Raw genomic sequence first — 21,468 nt, forward strand, 5'->3', positions numbered from 1 at the left:
AGGCGCCAGCGCCCTGGATCCGCCGGCCGTGGTCGCGGAGTCGGTGTCGTCCCTGACCATCGCTGAAGCGTTCATCGCAGCCGGCGAAAGCTCAGCTCCGACCCCGCCGCGCCCCGCGCTTCCCAGGAGGTTCATCTGCTCCTTCCCCGACTGCAGCGCCAATTACAGCAAGGCCTGGAAGCTTGACGCGCACCTGTGCAAGCACACGGGGGAGGTGAGGGGGGCGAGGCGGCCAACCCTGAACCTAGGGATGGCGGTGGCTCGCCAGTGGGCTTTGCCCAGCGGCCTGGGAAGGGCGCGTGGCCCCCCGGCAGCCACTGCAGTCATGGCCAGGGCCTCAGGCCCCGCTGTGCCGGGCGTTCAGCTTTGACATCCTGGACTTGGGGAAGGAGCTGAGGAAGTAGACAAGAAGTTCTAGAACCTTTGTTCTGCGACCTTGGCTTGGGGCTAAGCAATCATTTCCCCTTCTTTGATCGTGAGTCTCGGCCAGCCAAGTGCCTCTGGTAATCTGCAAATAAGTGCGAGGTTTGAGGGGGCCCACCACTACTAGACACCTGCCAAATACTGGCCCCTGGAGTTGGTACAGAAGATGGGTTACGTGTACCGGGGGTCGTGAAAGCAGCATGTGCTCCTTTCTTCATAACTCCACACTGGAGAGAGCAGTGAGCAATACAGGCAAACCCAGGGTTTCTGCTGCCATGGGCCTTCGTTCCTGGGTCGAGCCGACCAGAGGATAGGTGGGAATGACTTGCAGTGTTGCGGTCAGGAAAGGCCTCTGTGTGTGAGCCGAATAAGAAGGATCTAGCTATGCAGACATTTGAGTTGGGCAGAGAGAACGCAAAGGGAGCCTGTGGCCCTCGGGGTGGGAGGCAGGTGGGTGTGTTTAGGTGCGGAGATCACGATATGAGTTCTGAGAAGTAGGTCTAATAGGAGTTTGGATTTTATTTTGAGGGCAGGAGAATGTCAGATACCATGATATGACGTGGCAGCCCATGTCACACACAGGTGAGGAAAACGAGGGTCATGGAGGTCAAGGAATCTGCCCATCTTCCCAGTTTTTGGCAGAGCTGGGCTTCACACTGCCTCAGCTTAAGGCTCTTAATTTTAAACCACTGGGCTGCAGTCCATACCTTTGACCCTTGCACCTCCTCTAATTTATGGGCCACCTCCTCCAGGTGTCCTCATGGGCCTCATTCCTTACCCTCTCCAGCACTGGAAGGTGGACGGCTTCCTACTTGAGACCTTCTCTGGTTCTTTTCCTGTTCCTCGTCTGCCCTTTTCATTGGATCCTCTTCTGCCCTCTGCATTTCCACCCCACCCACTCCCTCTTGCAGTCTTATGTAGCCACTGGCATCACTCATAACATCCTTTATGCTTTGCTCCTCTGCCGTTCTTCTTGCCCGTTCTAGTCTCTCAATTCTGGGCTCTGTATTACCAGTAGATCCAAATAAGAGCTTGCCTTTCCTTTTAGACCTGTGTGCTGTATTTTGGATACTGGCACTACCAGTTTCCTTAATACAGGTTGAAAAACTTGGAGTCATCTTTGTTGTCCCAAATCTCTCATGTAAGTTAATTTGACAAATGTTTATTGAGCCTACTCCACGCCTGCCACTGCAAGGTTCTGTGGCTCTGCCCCTGGTGATACAGCTCACTGTGTACCTGTTTGCTCGCTTTGCTCCTAGTACTCTTATGGAGGCCTGGGTGCCTCCCTCCTGGACACCTTGGTGGTACGCTTTTCATAGTTAGATGCACCAAACTGGTTATTTGGGTGTGTGTTTGGCTTTTACTGTGGATTCAAAATGAGTCACCCCCTCCCAACCCCTGAATCACAACAGGTGGTTGCATTTAGGGTGTTGAGCTGTTTGCTTCGCCCGGGCACCTGTGAGCTTTTTCAGGTGTGACACACTTTCCTATAGCTGTGCTTGGCATTCTCTTAGCACAGACACTGGGCTTGTCTGGGATGAGACAGGCCTCCCTCATTCCTCTGCCCTAGGCTTGCTTTTTACATGTTAAATCATGCGGCAGTGGGCATCTGTGCAGACAAGCCATGCCAACAGCCAGGGCATCTTTAAGATGCCCTGTGAAAGCCTGCTGCCAGGTTGGGAGCAGGTTAAAAATGCTATGCCTGCTTATTTTAAATGCTGTTCATAGAACAAAAATCTGTGTAGTGACTTTGTGAGAAGCTGTGGCGTTTATGTTGTGTAACTTCATGCAGGAACGCGGTGTCTTGCAGCAGGTGCACAGCTCTGATGAGTAGAAACCACCTCTGCATAGGAAGCCTGTGGCCTTAACACTAGGCAGTTTAAGCTTTTAAATAATACCAGAGTTACTAACTAGTGCAGGAGTGACATGCTTTTTCCTTTTTCCTGCTAGAGACCATTTGTTTGTGACTATGAAGGGTGTGGCAAGGCCTTCATCAGGGACTACCATCTGAGCCGCCACATTCTGACTCACACTGGAGAAAAGCCGTTTGTGTAAGTAGAGACCTGGTTTTACGCTTTGAAGTGGGCTGTGTTGGGCATATAGACCTGGTAAGAAGATTGTTAACTCATGAGATCAGGAATGTGAAGCCTGGCAGGGTGCGGTGGCTCATGCCTGTAATCCCAGCACTTTGGGAGGCGGAGATGGGCAGATCACTTGAACGCAGGAGTTTGAGACAAACCTGGGCAACATGGCGAAACCCCGTATCTACAAAAGTACAAAAATTAGTCAGGGGTGGTTTGTGGCCTGTAATCTTAGCAGCTAAAATGCTCATGAGTGAGGACAAGTTAAAAGTGTATCAACACAATGGGATACCCTACAGCCAGGAAAATGAATGCAGATGCTCTCTGCAAAGCCATGAGAAAATCACCAGGGCACTTTAATTGAAAACCCAAGGTGCAGAAGAGTCCTCCGTAGCCTACCTTTATGTGTGTAAAAAAGCTAGGGGGTGGAGGGAGGGGTGAGTAGTGGGTGTTGGGTAGGCAGGAAGCAACTATATTTGTATTTGTTCTTATTTGTAGTCTTAAAAGTTACATAACAAAAGTAAAAATGTCATCTGTTTTGGCAGCAGTGGGGGGTCCTGGCCAAGTAGGGGGTGGATATGGTAGGAAATGCCATGCAACCGGCAACTACTGGACAGTGACTCTTCCAGCTTGTGCTCTAGCCCAGACCGTGCCCCTCTTTAGCTGTAGATCCCGTTTCCCACTGCTCGGGACAGCGCTACTTGGCTGTCTCTGTGTCTTCTTAAATTTCATGTGGTAGGCTAGGTGTGGTGGCGCAAGCCTGTAATCCTATCACTTTGAGAGGCTGAGGTGGGAGGATTGCTTTGAGGCCAAGAGTTCAGGCTAGGCAAGATGGTCAGGTCAATCTCTATTAAAAAAATAAAAAATTCCATGTGGCCCAAATTTGTCACAGTCAAACTGAACTCACTTTTCTCTTTGATCTTCTCTCATGGTCTTGTCTGGAGAGGTGGCCTCGCTGTCTGTCCAGTGACCCATAGCAAAGATAAGGCAGCTCCCTGAACTCTCCATTCTTTCTGCCATCCCTTGCAACAGGTGGGTTGCCAGGTCGTGTAACTGACCTGTCAGATCCAGCAGCCACCGTCTTATCTCGGTCCCTTCCTTTGTCTGTAGGCCAGCCCTCTCCCCCAGTGCCCTCCCGTGCGCTTCCCTTAAAGCTGTGCAGTGCTTTCAAGCACGGCCTACATATGAAGTCCAGGTTCCAAGTGTGTCCTACAGTGACCTGTGTGATTTGGCCCTTTTTGCTTCTCTTGCCCCATTTGCTTGACTTGCAGGCATGAAGTTGTGGTCCAGCTCTGCTAACTAACCAGCCCTCTCTCCAAGTGTGCCGGGGTCTCTCACGCCCATTTGGTTCCTGTCAGGACTCTTCCCCGCCTGTCCTCCTGCCCCACACTCGGTTGGGTTAGATGCCTGTGTCAGGTTTAGAGTGAAGAATGGCAAGAAACCCAGCATAAGAGACGCTTAAACAAGATGGGCTTTTTGTCTTGTGTGACTGAAATACAGAAATACAGAGGCAGGAGCTCTGGAGCCCCTTCTAACTGGTCTCTGCCATCTTCATCTTGGGTTTCAACCTCACTGTGCTATCTGTTAGGGCCCAGCTGTTGCATAAGCATGCCGCGGGCAGGAAGGAGGAAAGGACGTAAGAGGCACGGCCCCCCCCTTATTTAGAGAGGTGGGCTGGACTTAGCCATGAGCCGCCCTAATTGCAGGGGAGGCCGGAGAGCGCGCTTACTGTTGGCTGCCTGCCCAGCTAACACTCAGCATTCTGTCCCTGCAGTTAGTGGGGGCTTCTAGGGTCTCTCCCATTTGTGGGCCTCTGCGCTGTGCCTCCCATGGTCACTGCTGGCTTGTCTCTAGGAATGGGACAGTGCCTGCCCTAGGGTTATCAGTGAGTGATGGCTAAGATTGATGCTGGGAAGGGAAGTCCTGCTTCATCCCTCAAGCTTACAAAGGCTCATCACAAGAGGCACAAATTTTCTTTTGGGGAAAAAAAAAAAAAAAAGGCTTTGCAGGGACTTAGATCATTCGAAGCCAAGATACCAAGATAAGAACTAGAATGGCTTGATAAGCCAGGGAACGTAATGGTTCTGGTTCTGCTCTAAGTATCTGTTTCACCTCTAACGATAAGCCAAGACAAGTTTTATTGAGGCCTTTCTGGAAATGCAGTTTATAATGACATCTCAAGCAGCATTAAGGTTGTCAGATTCTAAGCTGAGAATAATTTATCTTAAGCATGATTTAGGCCTGGTGTAGGCTTTTGCCCAGTGTGTATAAAAGATGACTGATGTAGTGTGTATAATTTCAGAGGCCTAATATGAAAAAGCCTCTTGTTACATGATAGTCATCAGGGTGAAAGGTCTATGTGGTATGGCTTAACACTCTGGAATTTGCTAAGACTATTTTATAGTATTACTGTTCTTTGGAATAATTCGCTTTTATAAAGCAGGAGGCTATGTGTGTCTTAACACTTCTTTTCCCTTGGTTTATTAATATTTTGGTTTATACAACTTCTTACAGTTGTGCAGCTAATGGCTGTGGTCAAAAATTCAACACAAAATCAAACTTGAAGAAACATTTTGAACGCAAACATGAAAATCAACAAAAACAATATATAGTAAGTATGATTTTATATGCTTAAATTTATTTTTACACTTACTGCCTGTGTTGCTGACATTTTCAGCCAGGTGCGGTGGCTCAAGCCTATAATCATAGCTTGAGGCCAGGAAATTGAGACCAGCCTGGGAAACAGTGAAATGCTGTCTCTGAAAAAAAACAAAAACAGAAAACAAAACAAAAAATTTTGGGGTAACAGAGAGATACCCTGTCTCTAAAAAATAAAAGTGAAAAACACAGTTTTCGTTAACTAAATTTTGTGTCAAATGTCTGAATTTACTTAATGCCATCATAATGATAAAGGCTTTATTTTGGAAGCAAACATTGTACAAATTAAAGTGTACTGGGAGACTAGTCCAATGGAAACATTTTTCCTTTTTCAAATGTCATATGGTTCTTCAAATCTTTTTGAGATAAAGCAGAATTTTACAGTAACAAAAAGGGTGAAAGTAACAATTATATAATCTCCAAAATAGTTTTATCTTGAGGATTCTGTTATGAACTGTTGATTTTTTTTGACTTTCCATAAGACTAACGAGCCTTTACAATTTAAAATTAACAGTGCAGTTTTGAAGACTGTAGGAAGGCCTTTAAGAAACATCAGCAGCTGAAAATCCATCAGTGCCAGCATACCAGTGAACCTCTGTTCAAGTAGGTACTTCACGTGGCTGAAAATCCCTTGGATTCTAGGTGTGAATAAGATTGGAAATGCAAGGGTGGTGTTGAGCATTGTTTCATGTTTTTTGGCTATTTATGTATCTTTTGAGAAATGTCTGTTCATATCCTTTGCCCACTTTTTGATGGATTATTTGTTTCTCTTGCTGATTTGAGTTCTCTGTAGATTCTGGATATACGTTCTTACTGGATGCATAATGTGCCAATATTTTCTCCCACTCTGTGGTTGTCTGTTTACTCTGCTGATTATTTCTTTTGCAGTGCAGAAGCTTTTGAGTTTAATTAGGTCCCATTTATTTCTATTTTTGTTGCATTTGCTGTCAGGGTGTTAGTAAGAATTCTTTGCCTAGGCTGACGTCCAGAGGAGTTTTTTCCAATGTTTTTTCTTGAATTATATTTATGGTTTCAGGTCATAAATTTAATTTCAGCTGATTTTTGTGTAAGGTGAGAGATAGGGACCCAGTTTTTCCAGCACCATTTATTGAATAGGGAGTCCTTTCCCCAGTTTGTTTTTATATGCTTTGTTCAAGATCAGCTGGCTGTAAGCATTTGGCTTTATTTCTGGGTTTTCTATTTTGTTCCATTGGTCTAAGTGCCTATTTTTATACCAGTACCACCCTGTTTTGGTAACTGTAGCCTCGTAGTATAATCTGAAGTCTAGTCAAAGGAAAAGAAGTCACTATATGAAAAAGATACATGCACATACGTTTATAGCAGCACAGTTCACAACTGCAAACACATGGAGCCAATTTAAGTGCCCACTGACCAATGAGTAAAGAAAATGTGGTGTGTATACACCATAGAATACTACACAGCCATAAAAGGGAACGAAACGATGTCTTTTGCAGCAGCTTGGATGGAGCTGGAGGCCATTATTCTCAGTGAAGTCGCTCAGGAATGGAAAACCAAATACCATAGTTTTCACCAAGTGGGTGCTAAGCTATGAGCCCAAAAAGACATAGAGTGATTTAATGCACTTTGGGGATTTGGAGTGGGGAGTTCGGGGAGGGGGTGAAGGATGAAAGACTACACGCTGGGTACAGTGTATGCTGCTTGAGGGACTGGTGCACTAAAATCTCAGCACCACTATAGGGTTTATCCATGTAATGAAAAAACACCTGTAACCCGAAAAGCCATTGACATTTAAAGCAACAGTGGGACAAATCTTCTGAAAGCTTCCTAATCAACATTTTTCTGTTAATATGTACTGCATATGTACATTTACATATTGGGAGCATTTTAAAGGTTTACTTTGCTCTGAAAGAAATATTTAATGTGTTTGAAAATAATTTTTGAGATTATTCTAGCTGTGGTTAAGCTTAAAGGCTGTGAAATTACTTAACTATTCAAATAGAGCCTGTGCAACTATATGAAATGTCATTATGGAGACATTCATTATGCTTTTCCTGTAGAACAAAACAAGTAATTGGGTTTATCTGCAGTTAGGGTTTTTTGAGGAACATGAGGGTGGCTGCACAAGTTGGGTAGACCTGCAAAAGGGCCAGCGGCTCTCTGCATGGCTCTGGCCATCTGGCACTTTCCCTCAGCTTGCACAGGCTGCCTTGTGCCTTGGAGTTGCTGCAGTGACCCTGCTTCTCCTTGCTTGTGGGTCTGCTGCTGCTTTGCTGCTGATAGCTTTAGCACAGAGGGGGCACGTGCTTTTTATTGCTCACCAGAGGCAGATGCATCTACCGCTGTGCTCTCTTGCACACCCCCTGTGCACCATCATTAGGAAAGCTAGTCACAAGTGATTCAGAATGGCGTAGGGGTTTACCTAAGCCAAGTCCGATAACCTCTCGAAGTATCTTTTTGTAGCCATGAAAGCAGAGTGTATTGTCGGAGGTATAAAGATGAAAACTGTTTAAATGGGTTAAAAAAAGTAACGTGACTTTTTTCTCCAACAGTTTGTTTTGCCCTAAAGCTGGTCAAGTAACTTGAATCTCACTGGTGATGAGGTCTACATTTTAACGTGGGTTTGGTTATGGGAAGAGGAGAGACTTCGGTGGGAGAAACAGGACAAAGCGCCATTGACCCTGAGTGGAGTGCTCTGTGAAAATGGATTGGCTAATACCTCATGTGTTGCCAATGCAGGTGTACCCAGGAAGGATGTGGGAAACACTTTGCATCACCCAGCAAGCTGAAACGACACGCCAAGACCCACGAGGGTGTGTACGGACAGCCTGGGTGTGCTCCTCTGAGGGGGATGCCAAATCCTGGGTGCCTTTGAATCTGTTCCGTGATCAGGCTGACAAGAAGGGAACTCTGTGGGCAGGGGACACCATCCTGCTTATTTGGGTCTTACATTCTTGTCCAAAGAGGCACTGTATGTCTGTTTTTCCACTACCATGTCATTGCTGTTCACATGTAATGTGTTGTTTGTTCACAAGTGCCTGGGTACACGTTACACTGACGAATGTGCTGATGAGAGGGAAAGGCATCCTTCCTGTGAAGTCTGCCTATTCCATGATCATGCTGAGAAGATGGGAACTCTGTGAAGTTTGCTTCACAGGAAGGTGAAATCCTTAGAGGGAGGCACCTTGCTGTGCTACTGTTCAGTTTTACTATAATGTAAATCTTTTTTAGTTTTTATTCCCACCTCAGGAGGCTGAGTTGAATACTATTAGGAGGGGAATAGAAAATTATATAGGCACCTAAGTTTTCTTTGTAGTTATGGTCAGTGTTTACACTGAATATTCATGACAGACAATGCACCAATTTTTTTACATAGGCTATGTATGTCAAAAAGGATGTTCCTTTGTGGCAAAAACATGGACAGAACTTCTGAAACATGTGAGAGAAACGCATAAAGGTAAGGCAGGCATGAATGGCAGGCATGGTGTAAATGTTTGTCCCCACAGAACTCGTTTTGTGCTTTTCAAGAGTGAAATGCTGTGCGCTTTAAAGTAAAAGGGTTTGTATATGATATTTTGTGAAGTGCTGGGTATGATGTTGGAAAGGGGAGCAGAGCTGTGCTAGGTCTCTGAGCCATCCCCTCCATGCAAAATTAGCATGCTGAAGGCGGTGGCAGGTGTGTAGTGAAGAATTTCGGGAGGCACTGCTGTTCTGTGGGACAGCCTGGTAAATAGTACCCAGCACACTGGGGGACAAGGACGGACACCGTTTGGTCTGCTTCATGTTCTGTACCTCCCCGCAGTCACCTTCCTGAGAGCCCTGCCTTTTGGCAAGTGAGCAATGACTTTGTGGCATTTAAGAACTTCAGAGAGTTGAGACAAACTTCCTAGGTGATAAGAACAGGGGTTCCTTGGGAATTTCTGATTTGTATTTGCAAATCAGATTGTATTTGCAGGCACTGAATGTTACTTATGTATTAATTTTTTCTAAATGGTGGTATCTGGGGAAATTGGTGAAATTTGTCTGTCTGTCCCCCCAGAGGAAATACTATGTGAAGTATGCCAGAAAACATTTAAACGCAAAGATTACCTTAAGCAACACATGAAAACTCATGCCCCAGAGAGGGAGGTATGTCGCTGTCCAAGAGAAGGCTGTGGAAGAACCTACACAACTGTATTTAATCTCCAAAGCCATATCCTCTCCTTCCACGAGGAAAGGCGCCCTTTTGTGTGTGAACACGCTGGCTGTGGCAAAACATTTGCAATGAAAGTAAGCACTCACCCTCACAGTCGCGGTCCTGTAGTCTATGCGTTCACAACACAGTTTTCATATTAATATCTCATTAATAACTTTCTTTCATTTTAGCAAAGTCTCACTAGGCATGCTGTTGTACATGATCCTGACAAGAAGAAAATGAAGCTCAAAGTAAGTTGAAACTACTTAGGCAGCTTACTTTTCAAACAGAAATTGTTTAAAGCCAGAAGGAGTCTGGAATTCTTTTCAGCTGCTTTACTGTGTGAGTCTGCACGACTGCTGAAGACGTGACTTCCTCATAAAGCAGTGTTGTATACTATACCTGCTGGTACATATGACTGTCGCAAAATTAACTCAGATAATTTTGATTTTGAATTCTAATCGTGTGTCTTCCTTATTCCCAAAGGTCAAAAAATCTCGTGAAAAACGGAGTTTGGCCTCTCGTCTCAGTGGATATATCCCTCCCAAAAGGAAACAAGGGCAAGGCTTATCTTTGTGTCAAAACGGAGAGTCACCCAACTGTGTGGAAGACAAGGTGCTCTCGACGGTTGCAGTACTTACCCTCAGCTAAGAACTGCACTGCTTTGTTTCAAGGACGGTAGACGAAGGAGCTTACTTTCTCTCAGAGCATGCTTTTCTTTATTAAAATTACTGATGCAGAATATTTGATTCCTTATCATTTCCTTGGTCTTGGTTCAAAGTGTCGCTTTTCTGGGTCTTTTGAGTTTCTCCATATGCCTTCTCTTCATTTTTGCTTAAAGGACGAAGAACACACATTAAAGCTTTTCCTCCTTGAACAGCTTGTGGCCTAGATAAGAATGTAGCCATTCCAGGCATAGTCTGGAGTATTTGATGAAATATCTCCTCCTAAAAAAGGGAAACAGCCAGAGATTAATTTAAAATCAGAGGCTTTGTTGCCTTCTAGTGTTCTGCTCGAACATTCACAAAAACCGGCACCCTTGAATTGCTGCTGTCGGATAAGTGATTAGCTAATGAGTTCATATATATCTGGTTAGGCTGACTGAAATCTGTACAATAACACCATGTAACTAAACTGACATGCTGAATGCTTCCTAATTTTAAATCTCCACTTTGTCATGGCACTAAGAGGCTCCGTTTCGCTTAGATTACCCTCTCCCCCAAACAGAAAGCACTGGGTTTGGGCATTGGCAAAATACCTCCTCATCCCCAAGATGTCAGCCGAGCAGTTCTCAGCACTCTCTACTTCCCCTAACGGAGTGACTCTCAGTGGCTGAAACAAATGGATACCTGGACTCAAGAAAGTCTGAATCAGCTGGGTTGGGACCTATGCTAAGTGACTCTACTGTGGAGCTGGATTACTAAGGATGCCCTTAGTGGATGCTAAAGTTATCTAACTTAAAAAAAAAAAAGCAAAACAGGTATTCCATACACTTCCGGGATTGGAAACTAGACACTTTCTAGAAGACAGTCTACATAATTAATGCCCCTCATAAGTGCAAAGAGGAAACAAAAGATCAACCTGTAAAGTTTCTAATTTTCCTGTTTAAGGGTTATTCTACAATGTATAAAACAATAGTATATTGCTTTTAAAGTATGAAACGTTTTTATATGGCTAAATACACTGTAATGGAAGCTATATCTACAGTATGCTTAGTTTTGAAAAGCAAACTAGAAAGCTGTTAACATCATTGGGTGGAAGAATTACCAGTCACTTTGTCTTTATATTTCAGATTTTCTACATTTTTTTTTTTTTTTTTGAGACGGAGTCTCGCTCTGTCGCCCAGGCTGGAGTGCAGTGGCCGGATCTCAGCTCACTGCAAGCTCTGCCTCCCAGGTTTACGCCATTCTCCTGTCTCAGCCTCCCGAGTAGCTGGGACCACAGGCGCCCGCCACCTCGCCCGGCTGATTTTTTGTATTTTTAAGTAGAGACGGGGTTTCACCGTGTTAGCCAGGATGGTCTCGATCTCCTGACCTCGTGATCCACCCATCTCGGCCTCCCAAAGTGCTGGGATTACAGGCTTGAGCCACCGCGCCCGGCCGTAATTTTTTTTTTGAGACGGAGTCTCGCTCTGTCGCCCAGGCTGGAGTGAGTGGCACGATCTCGGCTCACTGCAAGCTCCGCCTCCCGGGTTTACGCCATTCTCCCGCCTCAGCCTCCCGAGTAGCTGGGACTACAGGCGCCTGCCACCATGCCCAGCTAATTTTTTTTGTATTTTGAATAGAGACGGGGTTTCACCATGTTAGCCAGGATGGTCTTGATCTCCTGACCTCGTGATTCACCCGCCTCAGCGTCCCAAAGTGCTGGGACTACAGGCGTGAGCACTGCGCCCGGCCTACAATTGTATTTTTAGATCAGAAGACCAAAAGCACAAGCAATGGCTTGTACCTTCTTTACTTACCATTTTATTTTCTGACACGTCTACATTTTTTCCTTTCTTTATAGTAATCCGGACTTGGCGTTCTTTCTTAATCCACTGTTGAATCTGTTTAGTCTTTGTGTCCAAATCATGTTGTCCAATATTTGAAGAAAAAGTCAGTTCCTTTGTCAGGGTTGGTCCTAGTTTGAAACAGGGTGCAAGGACTACTGACTAGTCCACTGTGAACCCTGAACTTCCCAACATGCCCATCATAAAATCTTAGGTTGCCACCTGACAGTCTTCTCGTCTGGCTTTCAGTTTCACACACCAGTACGTCTTTTCAAATGGGGGAGATAAACATAAAGGTACCAATTTTTTACCTGCCCTGGAAGGGTACTTAAAATCTGAAATGCTTCCATTTATTGTTAACCATCATTTGTTGAAAGAACACCAAAAGACAGTCATTTAAAGGATTAAGTTTGGCTTTATGGTACACTTAATATCCTCATCTTTCAGCTATGGGTTGGCATCTGGGAGTGCTCTACCCACTCCTTTTGAGATGCTCTCCTTGCTACTAAGGGGTCAGCCAGACTGTTGGACAGGTAAGGGTCCCTACGTCCTGTGTTCATGCCCTCTGTCTCCAGAAATCCTGCCTACTGGAAAATTACAGAGAAGGAACAGGCTACTCAATAAAGGTGTTGGGACGTTTGAGAAGTTTATAGATGACAAAAAGTTAGGTCTCCTCAGATGTACTAATGTTCTACAGGTGAAAAATACAACTTTAAAACAAATAGAAGAAAAGATAAAATGGTTTGTGATCTCAGGATAGGGAAGGAATTCATTAGGAAAGAAAGGCAAAAAGTGAAAAATCTAACTGGGATAAAGTTTTTTTTGTCATACACAACAAAGAACCCTGTAAATCAGGAAGAAAAACCATCTATATAGAAAAATGAATACAAACAGGCATTCACAGAAGAGAAAAAATAGTGAAATACACATTAATTTCTCACCATTAAAATGACAAAAACTAGAGTCTGACAGAATGAGGGAGGAGGTAGAGAAATTGCATACACTGCTGCTGACAGCAGTTTGATGCATTTAGGCTCACAGACCCTAGAGCATGCACCAGCGTTCATAAAGATTGGGGGCCAGATGTGCTGGCTCACGCCTGTAATCCCAGCACTTCGGGAGGCTAAGGTGGGCAGATCGTTAGAGCTCAGGAGTTCAAGACCTGAGCAACATAGCAAGACCCCGTCTCTACAAAAAATAAAAAAGCCAGGGATGGTGGTGTGTGCCTGTGGTCCCAGCTGCGTGGGAGGTGGAGGTGGGAGGATTGCTGGATCCCAGGAGATGGAGGCTGCAGTGAGCCGAAATCACACCACTGCACTCCAGTTTGGGTAACAGAGCGAGACCCTGTTTTTTTTTTGTTTTTTTTTTTTTTTTTAACACAGGGTCTCACTCTGTCACCTAGGCTGAAGTGCAGTGGTGTGATCATGGTTCTTCACTGCAGCCTTCGCCTCCCGGGCTCAAGTGATCCTCCCACCTCAGCCTCCCGAGTAGCTGGGATCACAGGTTTGCACCACCACACCTGGCTAATTTTTAAAATTTTTTGTAGAGATAGGGTTTTACTATATTGCCCAGGCTGGTATTGAACTCCTGAGCTCAAGCTATCCACCTGCCTTGGCCTGCCAAAGTGCTGGGATTACAGGCCTGAGCCAACATGCCCAGTGCCTTTTTTTTTTTTTTTTTAAAGTGACATAGTTTGATGTCCTTATTCTCCCTAGTTGGTCTCTTCTGAATATTTTTTTGTTTTCCAGTTAACGTCCTTGTTAAATGTGGTGTTACAAAACTGAGCTGCAGATAACGTGATTTTCTGAAGGCACACAACCTCACGATGCAGTCCTGGGAGCAGTCATCTGACACCTGTCCCCGTGCGCCATCCACTGAACTTTCATAATGATTAGCACTTTTTAGGAACTATGAAAAACAAATATCTTTGCTTAATATCCAATTCATGACTTCTGTGAGGCTTAAATGGCAAGTGCCTTGTGAAGTGACTGGTTGTATATATAAAAGAGTGTTGCTACTGACACTGTAACAAAACGCTTTGGCATGGGAGATGCTCTGTGAATCACTTTAGAGTTTAAAAAGTACTTCCAGGCTGGGCGCGGTGGCTCACGCCTGTAACTCCAGCACTTTGGGAGGCTGAGGCGGGTGGATCACTTGAGGCCAGGAGTTCAAGACCAGCCTGGCCAACATGGTGAAACCCCCGTCTCTCTTAAACTTTGGGAGGCTGAGGCGGGTGGATCACTTGAGGCCAGGAGTTCAAGACCAGCCTGGCCAACATGGTGAAACCCCCGTCTCTCTTAAAAGTACAAAAATTAGCCAGGCGTGGTGGCGGGCACCTGTAATCCCAGCCACTGGGGAGGCTGAGGCAGGAGAATTGCTTGAGCCTGGGAGGTGGAGGTTGCAGTGAGCACACATCGCACCACTGAACTCCAGCCTGGGCGGGAGGCAGAGACTCCGTCTCAAAAAAAATAAAAAGGTGCTTCCAGATAATTAACCAAACACCTCCACTTTAGAGATGAAGAAGGGGAAGAAAACTAAGTGACTGGCCTGGCAGAGGGCAGAAGACAGGAAACTTGAACATACCCCTCCCAATCTCATTCTGTTTCACCCATCAGCTACTCAGCTTGCCGCAGCACTGGGAGGCGGCCACAGGATGGGAGAAAGAGTTCTCTTCACTTTGGTCTGTCTGCCTGCTTTCTCCTACATTTTACACAGGTTTAAAGGGAAGAGACAATGGGCAGCGTATTATGGAATAATGCAACAGAAGTTAAGTGCAGGAAGGAGGACAGACAGACACTAGGAATGGTGGTGGAATCGTGAATTTTCCAGTTTCTCATTTCCCTATTGTCACAGGCACCTTGACAAATGCTAGAATTTAAACTGCTGATTTGTAGCCCTTAAAGGATTCAGGGAGCCAACAGCAAAATACCTACCAGTTTTGGGGCTAGCCTTCTTCATCTCCCTCAGCCTCTGCCGCTCCTGGAGGATCTGCATTCCTGTCATGAGCTGGTACTCTGCAGGCTCTGTGCTGGCATTCCTTTGAACCAGTCGCAGGTCTCGCTCATCCATAAGTCTAATCACATCTGCTCGGTGCATGTTTCCCATATCATTGCCCTTCTCATCAAATAAGTGAATAATTCGCTGACTGATTTTTCTTCCAATGTTACCAAAAGCTGTTTGACTCTTTTTTTTCTTTTTCCCTTCATTCTGGGTGTCTTCAACGGTACTAAAGGCTTCTGCATGAATTAGGAAGGAGAGTCTCGGGGCAGAAGCAATAGGGAACGACTGTGCTGGTGCTGTCTTTTGCACGATGTGTTTACCAAAACATCTGACGCAACTATTTTCAAACTTTACAGTTTGTAGTGTTAATCTCTTTAGAAAAAGAGCAGCCATCCTAAGAACATAGTAAGAAGAGTTCATTAAAATTCAATCACTTATTCCCTCGGTCTGACATTGTGGTACACGGCAGGGCATGTGTGAGGCTGTGGAGGCTGTAATTGCAAGTGTGAAGGAAACTGCTGTTCTCTAGACTTTCAGATCCACACACAGGAAGTCTACACTGATGAAGTGGACTAGCAGGTGACTCTGGCCAGACTCACTCACTCATGGTGGTACTGTCCCCAAGACAAGCGGCGATAGAATAAACCGGATTTGCATAGCACTTTCACTTTTTTTTTTTTTCCCCTGTACCCATGATCTCATTTGACTACTTAGTTGGCCCCTGAACAACTTGGGAGTTAGGGAAACAGACTCCCAGTGCAGTTGAAAATCTGTGTATAACTCTGACTCCTCAAAAACTTAAAATAGCCTGCTGCTGACTGAAAGCCTTATGAATAACATAAGCAGTTGATGAACACATATTTTGTATGCCATGCGTATTATATGCTGTATTCTTACAACAGAGCAAGCTAGAGAAAAGAAATGTCATTAAAATCATGAAGAAGAGAAAATATATTTACTATTCATAAAGTGAACATGGATCACCATAAAGGTCTTCATCCTCATTGTCTTCACATCGAGCAGGCTGAGGAGGAGGAACAAGGGGAGGGGTTGGTCTTGCTCTCTCAGAGGTGGCAGAGGCAGAGGAAAATCCACATATATGTGGACCCCATGCAGTTCAAACCTGTGTTGTTCCAGGGTCAACTGTATTTCTCATGCATCTTGTAGTGCCAACTCCAAAAGCAAATATCATCTTAGGGGTTTATTTATGAGGATGCAGTACATAATATGCTTGGTGATTCATAAACACCAATTGATAAACTTTTAATATAATGAACTGTTAACAATTTTTCAATACATCTGATGATATATAGCAGATAGGAACACATTATGGGAAAGGGACCTCTCCAGGAAGGAAGCCAGCCCACTGCAAGAATAACTGAGACTGTCGGAAAACACTGTGACATAAATCAAAGTGCTGACTGACCTCATAAACTATAAAGATCATTCTCAAGGTAAGGCAGGTATTATTACCAAATGTTAACAGAGGCATGTATGGTGACAGTGCTTTTACTTCATTTCTATGAGACTGAATTTGAAGCACTTACAAATCGCACATTGATTTTTTAATTGCTTTTCTGTCCTTCCATTCGTGCATTTGCTAAATCTTAGAAGTACAGGCTGAAAGAGTGCCGAGAGGACCCATTAATCTCATCTAGGGCATGCTAGGAATCATTAGAGAATCACAAACTCCGAGAGGTGTGACTTGTCAAGATGAAAGAGGAAAACAGAAGGTGTCTTCGGGGTGTTTCTCAAAGAATGGTCCCAGAATCTCCTGGGGTGTTTAAAACTGGAGGTTCCCTCTGGTCCCTGGCTTTGAGCCCACTGGGCTGTCCAACCCACAGATCTCTCACCCCTCGTGTTCAAGAGTGATATGCAAAAAATATGGCAAATTAAACAGAAAGTGATGGACGTGCATATTCTCAACACCCTCCTTACCTAGTATGGTAACACCCAACACTAATTTACAGCTCTGGTGCCAAGCTCTTCTCTGAGTTCCACACCTGTAGGGTTAACTGCCTACCCAACCTCTCCACTTAGATATGTAATAGTCATTGAGGATTAACGCATCCAAAGTTCAATGCTTCGTCTGCCACACAAAACTTGCTCCTCCCTCAGTCTTCCCTGTCTCATGTAATGGCAACACATTCTTCTGGTTGCTCAGGCCAAAAATACCAACGTTATCCTTGACTCTTTATTTTCTCTCAGCAACCCATCCCCAAAACCTACCGTTCAACCAGTATAACCACTTCTCACCTCCTCCACTGCTATCATCCCACTCCCAAACCGCTGCTCGACTGCAACACAGTAAAACTGTATCACAGTGACAGCTTCCTGACTGGTCTTCCTGCCTCTGCCCTCACGCCCTAGAGTTTATTACTGCCAGGGCACACGGAGCAATCCTTAAAAATGCGTAGGTCGGATCACGTTCCTCCTCTGCCCACAACCCTCCCCTAGCTAGTATCTCTCCAAGTAAAAGCCAAGCCCTCTACCATGCCCACTGGCCTGTGCCGACTGTGCTTCTTCTGGCTCACTCGGTTCCAGCCTCCTTGCTGTTCCTTGTAAACAGTGAACACACCCATCCTCTGAGTCCTGGCACCCAGAAATTCTCTCTCCCTGCAATACTCTTCCCTCAGACAGCCTCATGGCTCATTTACCTCGTCTCTGCTCAAATGCTACCTCTCAGCGAGTCCTTCCCTGACCCCTCCATAAAAGAGCAAACCCCAACACTCTCAAACCTATTCCCTTGCCTTTTAAAAACTTTACTGCATTTATCACTGCTGGACACATTATATATTTATTTGCATATACGTTCATCATCTTTCCTCACTGGAATGAAAGCTTCATGAGAATATGGACTTTGTCCATTTTGTTCACTGCTACGTTCCCCGGCACTACAGCCCAGAGCCTGGCTCAGCGTGTACATGTCGAACGAATGCATGGGCCAAAGGAAACAGCCAAGGAGCTACAGCGGGGCTGCTGGCATTTAACCTCCAAGCCTTCGGATCCATCACTCCCCGCCAATGCACACGAATGCCTGCAAGCTACACCCTTCACATTTCTAGCTGGCATTTCAGACACCCGTCAGTATTCGTGAGGATCTGTGGCCAGATGCTCCATCCACAGTGCATGACACGCATTGATTTATGGTTATTACCCAGCTGGCGGCTCCAGCTGTAGATGCGGTCAAGGCTCTAAGGTGGGAGCAAAGTGATTTTAAATCACTGACATACGGTTTCTTTTGTGAACGGAAGAAGCTTCCAAACCAAAAAAGAAGAAAAATCTGGAGAGATCAGACAAGAATTTTTTTTTCACTTATCATCAGAAAACCAGCAACAGCAGCCAGTCCCAAATGTCACCAGGGATTCTGTAGGGGACGCTTCAGTTCCTGCTCACAAGCCTGCTCTGTAAACTTTATGTCTAAAATCAGTGTTCTTTCTTTCCAAAGTCTGTATCAGCAAGAAGGATGTAGAAGTTACCACATGTAAAATCATGTTACTAAATAGATATATATAAATTTAAATAATCTTGATGTACACAGTAGATGAAACAGTCCACTGCAATGAAGCTTTAATACTAACTCAATATTGGCCATCTTTTTCCCTTAGTAATTATGAATAAAAGCTAAAGTGCCTTGTTTAATAAATTATCAACATAATAAAATAAAAAAAAATTTCAAAATGTAGGATTTTTTTCAAACAAGCAAACAAAATAACTAGATACAGGAAAAGATGGAAAAAAATTATAAAAATGTTGAAGACAAAAGCAATTCTTTGCCCTGTTTTTCCTAATTGCCAGTATTTCTCAAGTTTTTTATAAGTATTATTTTTATACTTGAAAATAAACTTTATTTATTTACAAAACAAAGACTATTTCAGAAAAATGATGTAGGTTTTTTTAAAAAAGCTTTAAAAACACTTTCCAAGAAGGAAACGAAGGAAAGGGAAAAAGCAGAAAAACACTGGAAGTATGTGACTTTTAAAGTCCTTTGCCATTAGTCAAATTTAATTTTAAACTTTTAAGAAGCTTCCATTTTTTTTGATGTCTACAGCAAACAATGCAATTCATTGCAATTAAGCTTTAATACTAACTCAATACTGGCTTTAAATCAACAAAATTGAAAATATACGTTTCTTCAAAATAGGCCCTTATAGATAAAAATATAAATACCAAGTTAAAACAACCTGTAACATTACATTTAAATTGCAGCTATCAACATAAATTCATAATTTAAAAACTTTTTATTAGGGAATCTTTCAACCTCGTACAGAAAGAACTGGATAATAAACAGCACCTGCGTTTCGTCTTTACCCCTCAACTATCTCCCCGCAGCCATCTAGGAAGACTTTCAAAGTAAATCCTACTTTTTCAGGAAATAGTATGTATCTCTAAGAGGTACTCCTTAATCTTTTTAATACTCACAATAACATTATCCCAATTAAAAAATGTTCCTTTATGTCGTCAAATATTTAGCTTTCAGATTTCCATGATAGTATTATTATTTTGTTTGTTTACATATCATTTACAGTTTGGCAGTATGAAGAGACTCCCACTGGTCAATTTTGGTGTAATTTAAACAGTAAGGCATAATTACTGTCATTCATGTCAACACACTGAATATGCAAAAATCTATGAAAATGATAATTTGCCACAACTGCATGGGACTATTATCTTGATTCTTTACTTTGAAAATTGGTAATTAAGTAAAAAGAACTAAGCATTTATCCTACCTTTTTAGGAAGAACTGTAATCACCCCCGATTGATGAGAAACAGCTCTTCTGTAGAGAAGAATGATAGCTAATAAACACAAAAGAAAAGCAAAAGTAATTAGAAAATCATGCCATGCACGATGTCTCACACCTGTAATTCCAGCACTTTGGGAGGCGAAGGCAAGAGGATCACTTAACGCCAGGAGTTTGAGACCAGCCCGGGCCACATAGCAAGACCCAGTCTCTACAAAAAATTAGCCGGATGTGTTGACACGCAGCTGTACTCCCAGCTACTGCTGAGGCTGAGGAAGGAGGTTCACTTGAGCCCAGGAGGTTGAGGCTGCAGTGAGCTCTGTTCACACCACTGCACTCCAGTCTGGACAACAGAGCAAGACCCTGTTTCCAAAAAAAAAAAAAAAAGAAAATCACCATTTTTCCAACCCCAGTGAAACCACGGATTCAGGCAGGGATGGATGCAAGAAAGCTGATGCCAAAGGGTCACCACAGATGACTTTCAGACTGAGAGGGAAAAGCATACTCTGCTGAGGAGACAGCTGTCTGTCATCCCAAGCAAACGTCAGACTCAGCATCTCCAACAGTGGGACAACCTGCCATCCTTGCCACATCTCCGGATGGGAAGCTACTGAAGTGCATGGCGCCTTCTATGAAGCAGCTTTGAAAAAAGGTTTGACCTGAACCTGATGCAGGGTCTAGCTTCCAGTTTCCAGGGGATACAAGGGCCAGACTCAGAGGAACAACAGAAGATGCCACAAGGAAACAATCTGACAAATCCAGATGGAACAAGACACCTGGTTAGTGTCTTAAAAAGCCAATGTCATTGGGAATGAAAAGGGAAGGGGAAAGCTATTCTTGAGTGGAAAAAAAAATCAAGGAGACATAATTATGCTGAAAAGACATGTTGGGGATGAGGGGAAAATCTGAATAGAGACTAGGTATTAGATACTATTAGAGACGTATTGTTAATTTTCTTTTTTTTGAGACAGGTTCTCACTCTGTCACCCAGACTGGAGTGCAGTGGGGCAATCTTGGCTCACTGCAACCTCTGCCTCCCAGGTTCAAGCGATTCTCCTGCCTCAGCTTCCCAAGTAGCTGGGAGTACAGGTGTGCACCACTACTGCCCAGCTAATTTTTGCATTTTTAGTAGAGATGGGGTTTTACCATGTTGGCCAGGCTGGTCTCGATCTCCTGACCGCAAATGATCCACCTGCCCTGGCCTCCCAAAGTGTTGGGATTACAGGCGTGAGCCAGGGCACCCAGCCTGTTAATTTTCTTAGGTGTGAAAATGGAATTCTTAAGAAACAAATGCTGAAGTATTGAGGATACTGTCATGACATCTATCACTTGCTTTGAAACCATTCAGCAGAAAAGATAAACAATGCACTTATGGCAGCATCTGCTGAATCTAGGTTATGGTTATATGGGTGTTCAATAATTAATACATTTTTAAAGAACAAATCAATAGCCTAGAGGGAGGAACGGTTCACTAGTAATGCCAATGTAACTATTCCAGTCTGTGTAAGTTCTAAATTTCACTGTAATTTAATACATTGGCATTCTGGCTTTGTACATAATTTTAAAAAATATTCCCTTTATTCGTTTCAAGCCTATATCTAAGTGACCCATAAATAAGGAATTTTATAAACTTAAAATTCTGATTTTTTGGTAATGCATACTGCCTTTATTTCTTCCTTTAGTTTTCCCTAAACTCAAGTGTAAAAGTCTTATCATAAAATGGTGATGGGGCAGGATGGGAGGAAGGCTGGCATAAAAAAAGTACACATTAGGTACAATGTACACAATTCGGGTGACGGTGCACTAAAGTCTCAGAATTCACCACTATATAATTCGTCCATGTAATGAAAAGCCATTTGCAGTCCAAAAGCTACTGAAATAAAAATTTTAGAAGAATAAAATAAATGGTGATGGTTTCAGTT

The 21,468-nt window shown here is 43.9% G+C and overlaps 2 protein-coding genes across 3 annotated transcripts in view; one reads left to right on the top strand and one right to left on the bottom strand.

Moving 5' to 3' along the window:
* Nucleotides 1–10,064, top strand: part of GTF3A (general transcription factor IIIA) — a 78,175-nt gene extending 68,111 nt beyond the window's left edge. Inside the window, exons 9-17 of the mRNA XM_011999990.1 lie at nucleotides 3–214; nucleotides 2,374–2,474; nucleotides 5,019–5,115; nucleotides 5,677–5,765; nucleotides 7,881–7,954; nucleotides 8,518–8,598; nucleotides 9,181–9,410; nucleotides 9,507–9,566; nucleotides 9,802–10,064. Coding sequence (XP_011855380.1) covers nucleotides 3–214; nucleotides 2,374–2,474; nucleotides 5,019–5,115; nucleotides 5,677–5,765; nucleotides 7,881–7,954; nucleotides 8,518–8,598; nucleotides 9,181–9,410; nucleotides 9,507–9,566; nucleotides 9,802–9,966 — 1,109 coding nt within the window. The 3' untranslated portion in view covers nucleotides 9,967–10,064. The remainder of the gene's footprint in view (nucleotides 1–2; nucleotides 215–2,373; nucleotides 2,475–5,018; nucleotides 5,116–5,676; nucleotides 5,766–7,880; nucleotides 7,955–8,517; nucleotides 8,599–9,180; nucleotides 9,411–9,506; nucleotides 9,567–9,801) is intronic.
* On the bottom strand, nucleotides 10,012–19,549 carry MTIF3 (mitochondrial translational initiation factor 3). Of its 2 annotated transcripts, XM_011999967.1 has the most exons (5): nucleotides 19,534–19,549; nucleotides 15,763–15,995; nucleotides 14,737–15,197; nucleotides 11,777–11,934; nucleotides 10,012–10,262 (listed from the first exon to the last, which is right to left on the bottom strand). In XM_011999967.1, the coding sequence occupies exons 3-5, from the start codon at nucleotides 15,194–15,196 to the stop codon at nucleotides 10,044–10,046; spliced, it is 837 nt and encodes a 278-aa protein (XP_011855357.1). In that variant the 5' UTR covers nucleotide 15,197; nucleotides 15,763–15,995; nucleotides 19,534–19,549; the 3' UTR covers nucleotides 10,012–10,043. The 2 variants fall into 2 exon arrangements, with proteins under 2 accessions (XP_011855357.1, XP_011855356.1); XM_011999966.1 differs by lacking the exons at nucleotides 15,763–15,995; nucleotides 19,534–19,549 and having other exon boundaries at nucleotides 14,737–15,441.
* Between the last annotated feature and the right edge of the window lie 1,919 nt (nucleotides 19,550–21,468).

This window comes from Mandrillus leucophaeus, unplaced genomic scaffold (assembly GCF_000951045.1).
Source record: "Mandrillus leucophaeus isolate KB7577 unplaced genomic scaffold, Mleu.le_1.0 Scaffold61, whole genome shotgun sequence".
In the NCBI taxonomy this organism is placed as follows: domain Eukaryota; kingdom Metazoa; phylum Chordata; class Mammalia; order Primates; family Cercopithecidae; genus Mandrillus; species Mandrillus leucophaeus.

Coding starts and splice junctions, on each gene's coding strand:
- MTIF3 (XM_011999966.1), bottom strand. CDS start 15,223: ATGAACTCTTCTTACTATGTTCTTAGGATGGCTGCTCTTTTTCTAAAG. Junction 11,935..14,736: donor GAAGGCTAGCCCCAAAACTG/GTAGGTATTTTG, acceptor GTTTCAAACTAG/GACCAACCCTGACAAAGGAA. Junction 10,263..11,776: donor ACGTGTCAGAAAATAAAATG/GTAAGTAAAGAA, acceptor TCCCTTTTTTAG/GAGGAGATATTTCATCAAAT.